The 17,038-nt window shown below is 37.8% G+C and overlaps 1 protein-coding gene across 2 annotated transcripts in view; it reads left to right on the top strand.

Annotated features, from left to right (window-relative positions):
- RYR2 (ryanodine receptor 2) overlaps positions 1 to 17,038 on the top strand; it is a gene marked incomplete at both ends in the record, with an annotated part of 711,173 nt that overhangs the window by 246,113 nt on the left and 448,022 nt on the right. For both annotated transcript variants that reach the window (XM_082854592.1, XM_082854593.1), the window contains one exon: positions 12,199 to 12,307. In XM_082854592.1, coding sequence (XP_082710718.1) covers positions 12,199 to 12,307 — 109 coding nt within the window. The remainder of the gene's footprint in view (positions 1 to 12,198; positions 12,308 to 17,038) is intronic.

Here is a 17,038-nt window from a genome sequence, read left to right as displayed (position 1 = left end):
TTGAGAGTGGGCATTCTTGTAAGGGAACTGTGGAGCAATAAATTCTCCATCCTTGTTTATCTTGGAATGTATTTATTTTACATGTTTGAAAAAAAGTTTAGCTCAATATTGAATTTTTGGTTGACAGTTTTTTTCTTTCAGCTCTTTGATAAGTTGTCAACTGCCTTCTGTTCTCTCTTGATTCAGGTGAGAAGTCAGCAATTAATCATGTTGTGATGAGTAAATTTTTGTCTTGCTGCTTTAAATATTTCCTCTTTTTTTTGTCTTTGACTCTCAGTAGTTTGAGTATGATGTGTCTAGGTGTGAATCCCTTTGTGTTTATCCTACTTCGGTATTTTTATGCTTCTTGGATGTTTAAACTAATGTTTTTCTTTAAATTTTGGAAGTTTTTGGCCATTATTTCTTCAAATATATTTTCTGTCCTTTGTCTCCTGTTGTTCTGGGACTCCCATTACCTGTATATTATTCCATAGGTTTTTGAGGCTCATTTAATTTTTTTCCTGTTCTTTTTTCCTCTGTGTATTTCTGATTGAATAATTTCTATTAAATGATCTTTGAGTTCACTGATTCTTTGTCCTTTCATTTTAAATCTGCCGTTGGACCCCCCTAGCATATTTATTATTTTAGTTATTATACTCAAATCCATTTGGTTCTCTTTGTGTAATTCCTGTATCTTCATTGAGCATTTCTATTCATTGACTAATTATTATCGTACTTTTCTTTATTTCTCTAAACATTTTTCCTGTAGTTCTTTAAATATATTTGTATGTTCTTTTTTACTTTATTTTAGGCTGCGTTGGGTCTCCGTTGCTGTGCACGGGCTTTCTTTAGTTGCGGCAAGTGGGGTCTACTCTTTGTTGCGGTGCACGGGCTTCTCATTGTGGGGGCTTCTCTTGTTGCAGAACATGGGCTCTAGGTGCGCAGGCTCAGTAGTTGTGGCACTCGGGCTTAGTTGCTCCATGGCATGTGGGATCTTCTTGGACCAGGGATCAAACCCATGTCCCCTGCATTGGCAGGTGGATTCTTAACCACTGCACCACGAAGGAAGTCCCTATTTGTATGTCTGAAGTTTTCTTTGAAGCCTTTATCTGCTAATTTCAACATCTGGGGATACTCACTGACAGTTTCTCTTGACTGTTTTTCTCTCAGTATAGGTTACACTTTCCTGTTTTTTTGTTTCTTTGCCTGTGCCACTTTTCTTTTTGTTAAAACTGGACTCTTTAGATAATATATTGTAGGAACTATAAATTCTGGTATTTCTCCACTGAAGGTTGTTGTTCTGGTTTTTGTTTGTTTTTTTGTTGTTTAGTAACTTGCCTGGGCTAAGAACGTGGTTGTTCCTGTTTTTGTTGGTTTGTTTATTGTTTAGTAATTTGCCTGTGAGATGTCTCCCCTATGATGTGTTGTCATTGATGTCACTGCTCCATTTTATTTTTTCATTCTTTTATTTTAGCCTGGTTCTTAAAAGTTACCCTGTTTCTGCATAGCTTAGAGTTAAGGCAGTGATTGTACAGAGGTTGCACTCAGGTACTTCAAACAGTAAGAGTTCTGTTCTCTGCATATGGACCTGTGTATGGGTGGAGAAGCACATGAGAAGTTCAGGTTATCTAAAATCTGTTCCAGATTTGCTTTCTGCGAGTTCTTTGTGTCTTTCTTATGTACATGCTACTTCAGAGTTAGCCAGGAGTGTGTGAATAGTTTGGAACTACTCTGCATGCTTCAACTTCAGTCAGGAATATACTGAATGAGGCTAGAAGAGCTGTTGAGTTTCTCTGGAAAGTGTCACTTTCACATACAATGCATTGTGCATGGCATCTGCTCCCAGTCAAGCGAGCCCCCTTTCATAAGGTGGTACAGCTTCTGGTCCTCCCAACCTGCCCCACACCACATTCCTGCAGGAGCTGCCCATCAGCTGAGCTGTGGGGAGATGGGAGCAGGCTTCAGAAATAGCACCACAGACTCTTCCTGTTCTTACCTGAAGTTCAGCAGTTTTCAAGCATAAAAGTTTGTCATATTTTTTTATGCCTCTGGTTACGTCCCACGGCTCTAAAAGGTTATTCTTGTCAATTTTATCCAGCTTGCTTTTTAGGGGGAGGATTTGCCAACCTCCTCACTCAGCCATAAGAGGAAGTCCCCATAATTTCTTTTAAAAATGTAGCTCATTAAAGTCTTTTTATCTTTCCTGAATTGATCCTTGAACATAAATAGTGTCACACTGTGGCTTCATACATCATGTACACAGCTGTTAGAGTTATCTTCCTTAAAATATCCTTTGTGTTACTTCTTTGTGTTACAGATAGCTCCCTTCTGAACTAAATTATGTGTTAGGTGAGATGGAATTTTTGGTCACCCAAACTGTATTTGTATTCTGTTCCCTTAAGCTATATGTTTATAGATTATATGGATTAATAGGACTCTGGAGTATGTCCAGATCACCTAACATTATTTCAGGGTTAAGTCTCACAGATACAGTTTTAGTTTCAGTTCTATATAACATACCTGAAGTATCTCTCCTGACTTAGTTTTCTAATTCTACTATATACCTCTCTTGTCAAGATTCTTCAACCAGAAAATATCATATTTTCCTTTATATGATGACTCATATCTTCAGATAACAAGGGAAAGATCCCTGTATCCAGATATACCCACAAGGCATCATCTAGGAAGGATCACTATGTTAATGCCTTATTACACTTTTGCTTTTGCTAATACATTGCCAGAGGGGCTCATACCAGGTTATGAACTTATGAGATGTCTCTCAAGTGAAAGTCATGGAGTTTGTGGTATTCATGGCTCTGATTCTATGTGTGAGTTCTTTTAGAGCATGTACACTGTCGCATTGAAGTTTAATTTATCAATAATAAAACTATTACCACAAATGTACAGGAAAACGAAAAGAGAAAAAGAACAGCTGATAATCAGGCTAATATTACCTTGAGTGGGACAAGGTGATATATGGGTTTTAGGCTAAGCAGATATGCCTCTTAATAGTTTCTGGTTTAGATCGAGTCATTTAATTTTGTCACTCACCATTTACTCATTTCTAAAGTGAAGATCATAATAATACTTCTCTTATAGAGTTGTGGTGAGAATTAAGACCTAGCACACAGAGGATGCTTTAAAAGTCATGTAGCCATTATTATTTACATAATTGTGTCTACACAGTTACTTCTTAATTCTTGAAACTGTGTGGGAATCCCGTGTGAGCAAAATCCTAGTAAGAATTCCAAGGTGTTGACTGTCTCCATCTGAGTCTGCTTGGAGTTTCAGTTTTGAGGTTCCAAGTGATATTACTGAGTTGCTTCTAGCTTAATTCGTTCAGACTGATAATGAGTAATTAATTTAGCTCTTGCCATTTTAAATTAATTTAGATGGAATTATCCAGCACGCTTCCATGGAATGAGATACCCACGAAGAGCGAGATGGTTGTATGTTATGCCTGAATAAATCGGCACTGTATTACACTGTTAATTAAATTTGAAGATATCCTCTTTGCCTGCATAACTGGACGTGGGCGCCATATTTCTCGTTTTCGCTTTTTTCGGCTCCTTTTGACTTTTCATAGTGCTCTAGGTGAGGCAGAAGCTGTTGATTGCCCGTGTCCACACGTTTGTGTGAATTGTTCCCTTTCTTTAAGCAGATTATGAGACAAGGCGGTATGGATGTTGTGACAGAGGTCCTGTGTCAGATGATCAGGTTGACCTGGTTACGGTAAAAAGTATTTTTTTCCCGAATACTTTTAGGCAACGAACTTATGAATCGATTCTACCTGAATCTCCTTTACACAGCACTCCCCGAAGACACCTCTATGGTTCACTGGAAATTTTCACTGGGGGATCCACCAAGTTTGATCACTGCCTGTGGTTCACTGGGATCTTGCAGGGAGGCAAGGCTGAGATGTCACAGACTCTGATATCTGACAAATACTTGGACCATACATTATTTTTGCCAAAACTATTTTTGTGTACTCAATATCATGACACTGCCAATTGCTTACAACATATGTAATGAATATGTATATATTTTGCTAATTCTTTTTTTTATGCTATTTATTTATTTATTTGCCTGCGCCGGGTCTTAGCTGCGGCACGCAGGATCTTTTAGTTGAGGCATGCAGGCTCTTAGTTGTAGCATGCGGGATCTAGTTCCCAGACCAGGGATCAAACCTGGGCCCTCTGCATAGGGAGCGCAGAGTCTTAACCACTGGACCACCAGGGAAGTCCCTATTTTGCTAATACTTAAAATAAGACTCGAGCAGAGTGAAACTTTGCTCCAAAGTAATTGGTGGGTAGTTGAATTATAGCGGTGGTTCCACTATTTCCACCGATTTGTTTCTTCTTGTGGTTTGCTTATTCATGCGTTTATTCAGATGTTTACTGAGCTCTGAACTCTGAATTTAGTGGTGAAGCGTCATAGCTTTTTCAACAGCAGGTTTCTTCATTTGAGCCCAACTTCCTGGAACGTCATGGTGATACATGAATAGAAATTGTGTGCTTCACATGCAAATTAGGTAAGTGGGCCATCACCTAGAGTGTGGAGGGTTGGTTTGTTAAGCTTTTATGGAGATTGTGACAGTAGATGGGTTTGACTTAGCAATGTTCAGAGGCAGGAGGCTGCATCCAATGAATCATTAGTAGCACATGTGATTTTTAACATACCTGCTTATCATCTTGAGGCTCAGTTCATAGCAGAACCCTTTCCTTTGTTTCCTTTTGAGTGTCTTGCTTTCAGCATACTAAGTATGTGTGTTCTCACCAACAGTGGCTCCCAGTTAAGATACGTGTGAACAGAGTTGACCTAATACACTATTCCTGTTATGATATTAGAAGGAGAGAGGTCATGCAGGGTGGAATGTCAAACTAGTATACCTCCAGATTTGCACTGGCACATTTGAGTCAGCTGAATATTAAAATAATTAGAAAAATAAGGTAGACTGGCATATCTACTTAATATGGTGTTTAAAGAAGATTGTATTAGAGAAGATGTGTGCCAAGGAGAAACATGAACACTGAGCAAATCATATGAAACTCTATTAATTCACTAAGGATTTTCATAATTAATTTTCATAGTTAACTGCTAATTGGCAGAGCTGTGGCTCTTTGTAGTGGTGATGTACTGCTAATTACCACTTGTTTAGTGTGCTAACAGGTCCTTTCTGACTTGGACCTGTGTTGTTAAGAAACGCACATGGGGGGCTTCCCTGGTGGCGCAGTGGTTGGGAGTCCGCCTGCCGATGCGGGGGATGTGGGTTCGTGCCCCGGTCTGGGAAGATCCCACATGCTGCGGAGCGGCTGGGCCCGTGAGCCGTGGCCGCTGGGCCTGCGTGTCCGGAGCCTGTGCTCCGCAACAGGAGAGGCCACAACGGTGAGAGGCCCGCGTACCACAGAAAAAATAAAAAATAAAAAGAAAGGCACATGGAATGACTTGAGCTTTTCTGAAGAGATTCAAAGGCTTGGGACGTGGGGAAACCCAGGCATATCCGTTTCATCTGCTATGATCACATTTAACTTGTCTTTCAAAAAGCTGATCTCTGAAAGAAGAAAGAATTTATCCTGTGATTGATGCAGGATACATATTTCCTTCTCTAAGACAATGTTCTGTTAATATTTGGTGCAAAGTGGGATGAGGAGAAAAAGAATATGACAAGCAACACTACCTGGAGCTATGAACTCTCACAGAAAAGTGTGAAAGTCTGGCAAGAACCTCATTTCCAGGCTGGGGAAATGTTATGATTGGAATTTTGAAGACGTATAAAGAGAAAAAAGTGAACTAAGATTTTCCTTTTATCCAGCTTGATATTTCTTTTCTAAAGTAGTTCATATAAGTCAGTGGGATACAGCATCATAATTACATTGGACTTGTAGGACATACAAACATTTTAAAGGATGTTGCGCCCTGTATGGTAGGTGTGATTTTGCCTGTTTCATGTCTTCACTTGGCAACTTCAACAACAACAACATCTTTATTTTTTGGAGAAGTTTGATGTCTCCATAGCTCGTGGGCACGTTGACCCTCAGTGGATATGGTGTCTTGCCCAAGGCCACTCAGCAGATGGGTGACTGAGAAAAAACAAACCTGCATCAACTTCAGACCATCTGTTCCACTCCAAAGGATCCTGTCTTCACATTTCTTGGTAGAAGACAAGCTTTTCTCTTAATTTATATCTCTGTGATTCTGGCTTTCAATGTGAGCTAGACTATTTTTTTAATTAGGCAGAGAAAATGATAGTTTGTTGGGATTTTCTAGTTTGTAATGCTTTGCTTTTCTTCTTTGGACTTCAGAAATCTTCTGTGAAGTGCGATAGGTATGTTGCCACTTAATGGATGGGGAAGCTCAGACCGATTTACCTGGGATCCCTTGGCTGGTTATGCACTGACTCGGAATCCCGTGTCCTTTGGTACAGTGACCTGCCCATTTGCTTATGCTGTCAAGCTATCAAGATTTAATACCTCATGAATTTTCAAAATACATTTTGAGATATCTCTGTGTTACTCTGAAGGTTATTTGGTGCACAACTGAAAGGCAGTGTAAAAAGGTAAATTACTTGTCTTCATATTAGAAACTTAGGATTATGAAAACAAAAACCAAAGTAAAGATCCGCCATAGGGCTGTTACTACTGTGTCCCTATAGGCGCATTTGTTTAATTTTCCAGAAATAGGTGAAACCGTAGTTTGAGATCAACTCTTCAAACACTGAGCACTTTCTTCTGCAAATCATCGTTTCAGACTGGTCGTGGTGGGGTGGGAGAGTGAGGGTCCAAGTTGAGTAACAATGTTTCATAGTATGAAACTTGAACCAGTCTTCAGGAGGCATATGGCTTGTCTAGATCCTTTAGCTGTCATGAAGAATGAAGTAGATAGAGACCTATTAACAGAAAATGATCTTCAATACATATTAATAAATTAAAATATGGAATTTATACAAAGTGAGCCCGTTAATGGGAAAAGCCAATCTAGATACTTCGATGTGAGCTTACATATGTATGCAAATGCATAAGAAAAGGCCTGGAAAGATGTACCTCCGAAAGCTTATCCAGCTCCCATGTGGTTATGCCTGGGAGGGAGTGTATGTATAATTAAATTTGGAAAGAGAGAATTCAATTTTTCAGTATTGTTTGAATTTTCACCAAGGAAAATGTTTTTCTATGTGATTTTATTTATGTGTGATTTAAAAATACGAAATAGTTTTCCACTGGTGGAGACCTGGAGATGGATAGGTCACGCTGAGGGAGAAAAAAGTATGAGCAAAGGCATCGAGACCTTAAAATGGAGTGGTGTGTTAGTGTGCAGTTTGTACACAGTGATAACAAGAGAGGTGGTCTGCTGTAGCGTATATAGCCCCAATTATTGTTTGCAGTTCAGTTAAGTCAACGACATGTTTCAATAGGTTTGTAAGTGAGTTAGGCATATGCATCTGTGTATGCCTAATGGTTCGATGGATCCCTCGGTTGGAAACCTAATTGATTTCACACAGACTCTCCAGTGCCAGCAAAGCCAGAGGCTATGTTGTGGTTATTCTTGAGAATTTCTTTACCTGTAAGATGAGGTAATGTTTGTCAGGCAGGGAATAACGGGGACCAGTTTGTATTTTAAAAGAAGAGAAGACACGCAGCCATGCTGCTTGCTTAAGGTTTGTTACCTTTGCCAAAGCACACCTGTCCATATCAAATTGGTCTTGTCTCCATATGAAAAGCATTATGAACCTCCTACCTGCCTGCTTTGGGTTCTGGGCAGCCTGGATACACATTTAGACAGACCGAAGTATATACTTTCTCTGGTTTAATTTTGTATGAAAAATAAGTGTAATGTTTAAGAGGCAGGTAGGTGTACAGGCTGAGCAGTAGTTCTTTGTTTCATGTTCTGATGTGGTCTATTTTGAAGCACCTGTAAGGTAAAACGTATATTACATAAGGGTTTATTTCATGGTTTGGGAGCACACTCATTGTAGGGGCACGTAAAGTTCTTTCCAGTTGAAGTTCTAAAAATTAAATTTCTCAGTAAGAGTACTTGAGTAAAGAAAAAAACTAAGGAAAAGATGGTAACATGCAAATGCTTGTGAATTGAAGTTCCCACTACAGCTGTATAGACTCTATCTCTTGTGCCTGCTGTTAGGGGCCATTTAGTTGATCTTTAATTAATGAATGAGACCCTTTTTTTTTTCCACTGACAACTTTATTTTGGGGAAGTGGGAACTAAGCCTTAACATAAAAGCTGCAGTGTGGTTTAACTCTAAAAATGTCAGGGTTATTTGAAGAAATATACATCTAAATTAAGAAATACTTTCAGTAGTTTACTTTAAAAAGTGACAAGTAGTTACTTTTAAAAAGTAACAGGTTTTGGTAATGATTCTGTTGCCTAGAACAACCAGACGTTTCTCTTTCCAGGCTCTGATTTGTATTGTTTCAAGTTTTACTGGAAGGGGTAAAACTTTTTTCTTTCTTTAACTGCTCAGCTTTTCTATTACATTTATGTGTGTTTTGAGGGGGGAGGGGGCAAAGAGAGAGCGATAAAGGTCCAAAAAAAGATGGGTAGGGCTTCTCTGGTGGCGCAGTGGTTGAGAGTCCGCCTGCCGATGCAGGGGACGCAGGTTCGTGCCCCGGTCTGGGAGGATCCCACGTGCTTCGGAGCGGCTGGACCTGTGAGCCCTGGACGCTGAGCTTGCGCGTCCGGAGCCTGTGCTCCGCAACGGGAGAGGACACAACAGTAAGCAACAGTGAGAAGCCCGCATACTGCAAAAAAAAAAAAAAAAAAAAAAAAAAAGATGGGTAGAGTCTCTGAGAGAGAATTGCCTTTGCTGATTGTTCATTTATTCCTGTTAAACCCCACTATCTGTAGCAAGTATGTCGCTCTGTGAAAAAATGAAATTTGTTTGGCAGGATTAATTCATTTCAGATCCATGTGGTTTTCAAGGATCTTTAAAATAAATGTAAGATATTCCAGTGATTCATACTTTAACATTTTGATTAAAGTGAAGTAGGAAACAATTTAAATATACCCAGTATGTAAACTTTTCAATATTACCAGAAAGTGCCTTTTTCTTGAAAATAACTAGAACATTTTAGATGTTATGAACAGCTGCATAGTTAATGCTTTGACTTTTCAAACGTGATTTCTCTAAAACAGTCCATTTAAGAACCAATTTTAAGAAATGAGTGGTGCTTCATAAATGCCATAGATGGAGAGAAATGACAATATGCAAAACTAACTAATGACATCCCTTATTTTGAGTTCTTGTTATGGTCTTGACACTGTGATAAGCTCTTTACTTAGATAATCTCATTTATGTTTTCACAGCAACCCTATGAGGATGGTATAAGTATTATCCCATTTTTCAGGGAAGGAAACTAAAGACTAGAAAAGTTAATAGCTTGTACGTAGTGAGGCCAGGATTCTTGCTTGCTTAGGTGATCTGTTTATAGAATCCAATCTCTTAACTATTATAATACACTGATTCTAAAGCAATTCATGAAATCAGTTCAGTGGTGTGTTGGCAATGGCTCTTAGAGTTTCCTGAGAGCTAATTGTTGCATATTTAGCAGTTTTGTGAGCTGATTTGTAAACTTTTACACTTTGAAACCAGCCATCATTGGAGTATTTACACTACAGAAATGGGCAAGTCACGGCTTTTTATTTTTAGAAATTGGTTCACTAGCACACCATTTCTTAACATAGTTCTCTACCAGTGCTATTTGTCAAAGTGTAGCTTCCAAACTCTCACAGTTTAAATGGATATGAATGAAATAAACACTTACCGTAATCAATTTTTTCCCAGTAGCATTTGTCTTAGTGTGATAAATTGTTATTAATATAGTTAGAACTGAGAATATTAAGTTTAAAAGAGCTTATCCTGAATTTCACAGTAGAAGAGAGTCCCTTTCCAAGCTTCCAGTCTTTTATCTGAGGATTTTGGAAAGAAAGCCCTTGTCTGGCTGACTGCTGCCAGTGGAAACAATCAATAAACATTCTATAATCGGAATAGAAAAGAGTTTTATTTGAGCCAGACTGAGGACTATAGCCCAGGAGGCAGATTCAAGAAACACTTGAAATGTGTTCTTCTAGACTACAGAATGGGGGGACGCTTATATAGGCAAAATCCACAAAGTTACATAAGTGGTTTGCCAATTATAATTGGAGCTGGCAAGAAGTAAGGGCGCTTGTTAAGCCAGGATTGGTTGAGGTCTGAAATGATTGAATAGTTACAAGGGGAGACCTTGAGACTATAAGGGTGCAGCTGGCAGCTGCTAACAGATCTTGTTTTGAGAATGGCTGATGAAGTCTCTGAGTCTGATACAGTTCAGAAAATTCAAGTTCTCAGTAGTACAGGAATGTGTCTGAAACCACGTGCACAATGGCTATCTGGCTCCGTTTTGAATGCCTGAACCACAGTTTTATATCTTGTGAGAACAGAGGACAAATATAAAACAGGGGTGCATCCCTTCAAGGTCTCAAAAGAGAAAGATTAGCACATACACAGCAACTCAGCATGACCTTGCTGTCTGGGAAGGGAAACTCATCTTTGAAGGAGTACCAGCATTGGCATTGTAGGGATAAAATGCCCCCATTTCCTATCTTCGAAGTGGACATTCTGAACAACCTGGTAAATGCATTTAAAAAAAATGGTCAAAGCAGATTGCATGTTTGACAGACCAATGCATGCATTGCTAACTGTTCCATTTAGCATGAAGTTCAAGCCAAATCTTGTATAAGCCAGAATGACTTCCCCATACCTCAATTTGTGAAAATTTCTTGCATTACCGCAGAGTATAAAAGTAGTAGCTGCACCCAGATTTGAGAGATTCCTTTGACTACTAGCTGAGATAGTTAGAGGAGGAATGGAAAGAAGTTGGGCTGGGGGCCACAGAAGCCCATGATAAGAGGATAGAGGAATTCAGAAAACGAAAGTTCATTAAAAAATAAAACAAAGCAAAGCAAAACATGGGTGTCAGGAAGGTTTGTGCGGTATGAGTAACTAGTGATTATATGCTTCTTCTATCCATACAATAATCTTAACTTCAATTTTAGAACCCTGGCACCTAATCTTTCCTAGAAACCATAAAGCATCATTCTCTGCTGGTAAGGATCTTTTTATTGGTAGTGGCTCCATTTAGTAAGTACTTTAACACTGTAAATTGTAATTCTGAGGCACTGCGTCAAGTTATCAATTTATCCTCCTAATGTTCTTTTTAAGAAGACATATTCTCGCTTGTGTTTTGTGTTTAATGTATTTATAATGTTCTTCTGTTGTGAAAATGCTCCTTTGAACATCTTCCCATACCCAGCTGGATTGCCTCCTGGATCCTGCTTTATCTAAAGTAAAAGCATGCATGCACGATAATGCATTTGTTCCTAATTGGGGTAGTTCTCTGTAACTTGACAGTCGGTTCTTATCCTGTTTCCTTCACCTCCTTGGTAGTTACTTGTTGGGATTTTCAGAATTTATGGGGTTATTACTTGATTGGAATGGAAGTTGATGGGAGGAAATAGAAAGGAAAAGGAATGAGTGAGAAAATAAAGCAGTACGCGGACACCGAATAGAAGTCAAATTATTGCATCTGAAGTTCGAGGCCAGATATGATACCCAACTTGAGGAAGACAAGCTAATCGTTGTCTTTGTGGATAAGAACAAGCCTGTGTAAATCAATATTTTATACCAATCAATTTTATGTTTGCTTAACTTCACTGTTAATTTGAGTAAAGTATTCTTCTGTCCTTTTCATTTTTTATCAGCGAAGTACTTGATAGACTAGAAATGAATGCTCTAGAGTCAGAGAAGTCTGGCTTTTTAGTCCCGGCTTGAAAAATTTAGTAATTGTGACTTTGGAAAAGTAACCTAACTTCTCTATATTCTTGTCCACACAATAATAGTAATAATCCTTACCGTAGATGACCACAGGAGTTATTGATAAAGCTCCGAGTGCAGTGCCTAATCAGAGTAGGCGCTCAGTAAATGGTAGCTTATAGTTATCCGTAAATTAAAATGCAGATTAAGTGTGAGAGGTGTAGACAATGTATTTGGATGATTTGGGAGCTCATATTAGAGAATTGACAAGTACTCTTTATTCTTTCTGTGAAAGAAACCGAAGTATAAAAAGGTAAATTGGGTCTAGATGCTTGATGATGGTGGTGGTGGTGGTGGTGATGATGATGATGATGACGACGACGACGATGATGATGGCGGCTTTCCTTCTTTCTGCACAGAATGTCCCCCCAGACCTCTCCATCTGCACCTTTGTGCTGGAACAGTCCCTCTCTGTCCGGGCCCTGCAGGAGATGCTGGCTAACACTGTGGAGAAGTCACAAGGGGCAAGTACTTAATTTATGTTGTCTTGCAGTATTTTAATGATCTCAGCTACTCTATGAATGATTTCTTTCACAGGTTTTGGAGATTTTCTTTTGACCAAAATATGTAAATGCCTTTTAGTTGTGATTTTCTTAAGTCTGCCTTTCTGCTTCATCCAGCAGATCTGGTGACGTCTTAAAGAACTTAAAAAAATCCATCCTCAGGGTGATCTGTGTCCTTGAACCTCATGCTTATGTCAACGGTTACAATAGAATCTTCTCCTTCAGCATTTGTGTTTCTAACGTTTTTGGAGCTGTTAGTTTGGCTCTTTCAATTAATTGCTTTATGCATGGCTGTCATTAATCTTTATTTCATTCTCAAATGCCTCTAACCATGTGGCTGTGTCCTAAGCTTCTTTATGGCAGGTAAAATTTCATGGCACTCATATATTTGAAGTAACGAAATTATGGTGTTACAGTTGTAATTTTGCAAATAGCTAATTGTTTTCTTCTGAAAATTGAAATTTTTATTCTGTCCCCTAGTGCAAACATTTTTCTTTGAAAGCTTATCTGGTAATTTAAATTATATTCCATTCTATGCTGTGAGTGATTTCTGGGCTACTGCCCATTCTTAGCCAATTCATTAAATTTTAGAATTAAGCAGGAGGATGAATGGTCAAATTTTTGTTTCCTGTTTATTTGTTTGCTTGTTGCTATAATTACTGCAGTGTATGGTTTAATAAGCTATACTATTTCCAGGAATAAAACTGAAAATTTTTATTTGCCATTATTGGTCCATGTGTTGCTGTTTTTGTTGTTAATCATTGCTCCGGTTTGGATAAGTAAAGAGATTAAAAAATGATAATATATGGTTTAACAGAAAATGAGTGATCAATTCTGATGTAATGTATTTTCATTAGCCTTGTAGTTTTTTAAATTTTAGTGTCACACAGCTTAGGACTTTAATTGGTTTGTACATTAATTTTAAATTAATTAAAAAATTTAATTCTATACGACATATGTATGTATGTATGGAGGAGAAAAGTACGTTTGTAAGTATGGAGGAGAAATTTTAGTGATCTTTATTTGATATTAGACTAACGGCTTATTTTTAAAAAGATCCAAATATGTTATGCTTACTTTAATTTTTCAAGTTCATTTTTGGTTACAACAGTTTGAAATTAAGGTATTAAACTACATAAAGTTAAAAAAATGTTTTTTCTGGGTTTTAATGCAGTGCTTTTGGATTAGGCTTGAATCAAAGAGGAATAAAACATTTCTCAGTTTAACTAGTTTTCTTTCTACCTGGAATAACCCCTCCTGATTTTTCAACATCACATATCAACTTTGAAATTCAAATCTGTTTTCACAAAGGAAAATCCTTTTTCTTTTGCATGAGCGTCTAGAAAAGTGTGTATTGTCATTTCACTTATCTTTGTAGATACCAACTTACGATTAAGTTCCCATAAATTTAATTTTATATTGCTAAGATGCTTTTTCTAAATTTAAACTTCTGAGGAGATGTTTTACCTCCCTAGAATCATGGCGTTGGATTAGGCAAGCTCTCAATTTTCTGTGTATATATGAAGTGTTGAAAATACTATTTTTGGACTTATGTTTTGAAGATACTTATTAGAATTTCTGCCTCCCCCCATATATTTATTTAGCTGGATTTTATTTTGAGTTGTACTCTATCTAGAAAGTTTCTATCAGAGGTAAAGTGGTAATTTATGTGATATGTGGAATACCATTTAAAAAGACGAGCGTAGATACCATAAGACATTAATTAGAAAAGAAAACTTGAGAAAAACCTGCTACAGGAAAGGAACATATTTCATTGAGCCAAATCTCACTTTCAAGCTAGTAACTTTTAGGAAGACACCACTGTCAAATAGCTCCAGATGAAACTGTTTCTGGGGGAAAGAAAGATTCTTAGACTGCAGAGGAGTTTTGATTATACCCGGTAGTGATGTTCAAAATACTTCGTAACTAGTTTGACACAGGCATCGATTACTCAGAGTGGACCTCAGTCAAAATGCTTGAGTCAAGGTCCTGGGGAGATTTGGGGGGTGGTCTGACCAGTTTGGGGGTATCGTGGAGGAGTTGTGGGCTGATCAGAGTTAGGGCTGAGGTTATTTACCAGGAGGGCTAGTTTTCCACTGTAACAACCATCTTCATCATAATAGTGCAAACCGGCTGAAGAGCACGTTTGATTACATGGGATCAGTGGATGCTGTCGGCACTTGTAGGAGTCAGTCTTTGGACTCCGTAGGTATCCACGTCCTCTTTACGAGCACCTCATATGTCTCCTTTGAATTCATTATGGGAATCTGTGGCAAATGTCAATACTTTTGTCAAGCAAATTGTCATCTCTAACAATAAATTATATGCAGTAGATTTGCTTAAAGAAAGATCCACTTTGACTGGGATGAAGTGTGTCAGGAAAGTGATGCTAATTTTCTTGAAATCATTTCTTTCCCTACCAGTTAACAGCATATCGGAAAGAACCTGTGTATTACCTGATTCTCCCACTCTCTCGTGATCAACTTTCTCTAAGAAGCCTTGTTCTTTTTTTAAAAAAATAATTCTTCTTAAACTCTTTGTGTAATTCAATACACTTAATACTGATACTATTTAATGTCCAAAATGCTGTCATAGGCATGGTAGCAATACAACAAACACACTTGATGATGATAAGGAAAGAAATTTCTCATCTAGAACCATGACTTTTCTTCCTGTGGTTACGTACCATTTTGCTTGTATTCTTGGGTCCCACAGGATAAATGCATGGTTTTATTAAAGCTGCAGGAAATCCAGCAGGAAATTCCCGACATCACTTGTGCCAAAACAAATCATGAAGATTATCGATAACAAAAGGAGATGCGTAAAATGCAACAGAAATATTACCTAATTTATGAAGTTTTGATTCCACAGAGTTGCTTATTGTGGCTATTGGTAAAATAACTAACATATAAGTGGCACAAGAAGCCTTCTGAAAGGTTTTATTGGGAGGGATTTTTAAAAACATCACACTTTTTTATTAAGCAGATAAGACAGATCTAGATCTGATGTATATAATTCCACTAAACATCATTTAGCTTTTATTCTTAATCAAAGCATATCAGTCATAAATAGGCCAAGACCTGTTTAGCTTTATCTGAATGGCTGTTCACAGAGCCTTTAAAATCCTGAGGGTGGAGACAATGCACATAAAACAAGGAAAAAATGACTACGGGAGCATTGCCCGTCCGTTTGGCCGGATTTTGCCTGGGCTTCTGTACCTGCACATCCTTGCTTGTGTTAATTTTTCTCGTCTCCCTCTGGGTTTTATGTGGTTCTGGATAACTTGTCTGCTTCTGAATCTACTTCTATCTCCTCTCTCTCTTCAGATTTTTTTTTTGGCATACCCGGTGATACAGCATAGGCCTAAGCAGGGTTTTGTAGAATTTGTGAACAGTTTTAAGAATACAAGCTGTGCCACATATTCACTCTGTGGCTTTGGAGAAGGTCAGTCTTTATCATCAGGTTTAGTAATTATTAAATGATGAGGTATGTGGAATATTCGGCATACATTTAACAGTGGCTATTTTTATTGTTTTACTTATTCTTCTTCTCATACCTGTAAGAAATGGCTGGACTGCTACAATCCCTTGCAGTTTCCTTCTCTGTGACCTTGGCTGGTCCAGAGTCCCCCTTCTCCCTCCTCCAGTATCCCAGCCAGTTGGTTCTGAGACGTAGTCGTGCCAGTTCAATGGTGGCATAATTAGGTGAAAATACAGTCAGTGATAGTATTTGCTTATTTCTGTGTGTGTTCTAGTTAATAAAGTTTAATAATTTAGGTGATCCTATGCTTTTGCGTATTTGTTTCATTATACCTTAATTCAGAAACATTTTTGATGAACACTTTCTCCATTAATTTTTATTTTTGTGATGCCTAGTTTAATTTAAGGATTGCATTTCATAGAAGCACAGATATGAAGTGAAAAGTGAGACAGTATAGTGGAAGGAGCTTTGGTTTTACAGTCTGAAATTTATTGATAATTCTTACTTTTTCAAGTACTATTTTTAATAGTTATCATTTGTTGACAGGCATTGCTTTTGTTTAACCCCACGAGTATATTAAGTGGCCTATTATTTGTATTACTATTTAGGAGACTATATACAAAGATAACCTTGACTGTCCTTTCTGTCTTTTGGTTTAGCTGTTTCTGGGAGAATTGTAGAACCCTGTCCCTTTTGACTTTGGCTTGTAACCACTTGACTATCGGTGCCTTGTTGTTAGACAATTAGTAGCTTGAACCAAGAAACAAAAAGTAAAAGTAAACCAATATTTGTCCCTTATATCCTGCTTTTTGGAGGAAATTCGTAATTTTGGTAATTCTGATTGGTATCATTCATTCACTTTACGTCATATATTTTCCTCATTATTATAGGTAATTGGTAGTTTTCTGTAATTTCAATTACAACCGATGCTTTAAATATCTATAAAATTTACAATGTAATATTATAAATATTACTTATTATGAACGTCAGTCAGTTGTAATCATTCATTTATTTAATGCAAACTTTGAACATTTATAAGATATACTTTATAAGACTCTGTGGATAGAAAGATGAATAATAGGTGATTTTTGTCATCAATGGATTCACAGTCTAATGCAGGAATAGAAGGAAAACTATAGTGCAGTGTGATGTGTGTTATCATGGAAGTGTAGATATAGTGTTAGCACAAGGAAGGGACTGGGTTTGTGGAACTTGG

This window comes from Leucopleurus acutus (genome assembly GCF_964270905.1).
Source record: "Leucopleurus acutus genome assembly, chromosome: 14".
NCBI lineage: Eukaryota > Metazoa > Chordata > Mammalia > Artiodactyla > Delphinidae > Leucopleurus > Leucopleurus acutus.
This window is presented reverse-complemented; position numbering and strand designations above follow the sequence as displayed.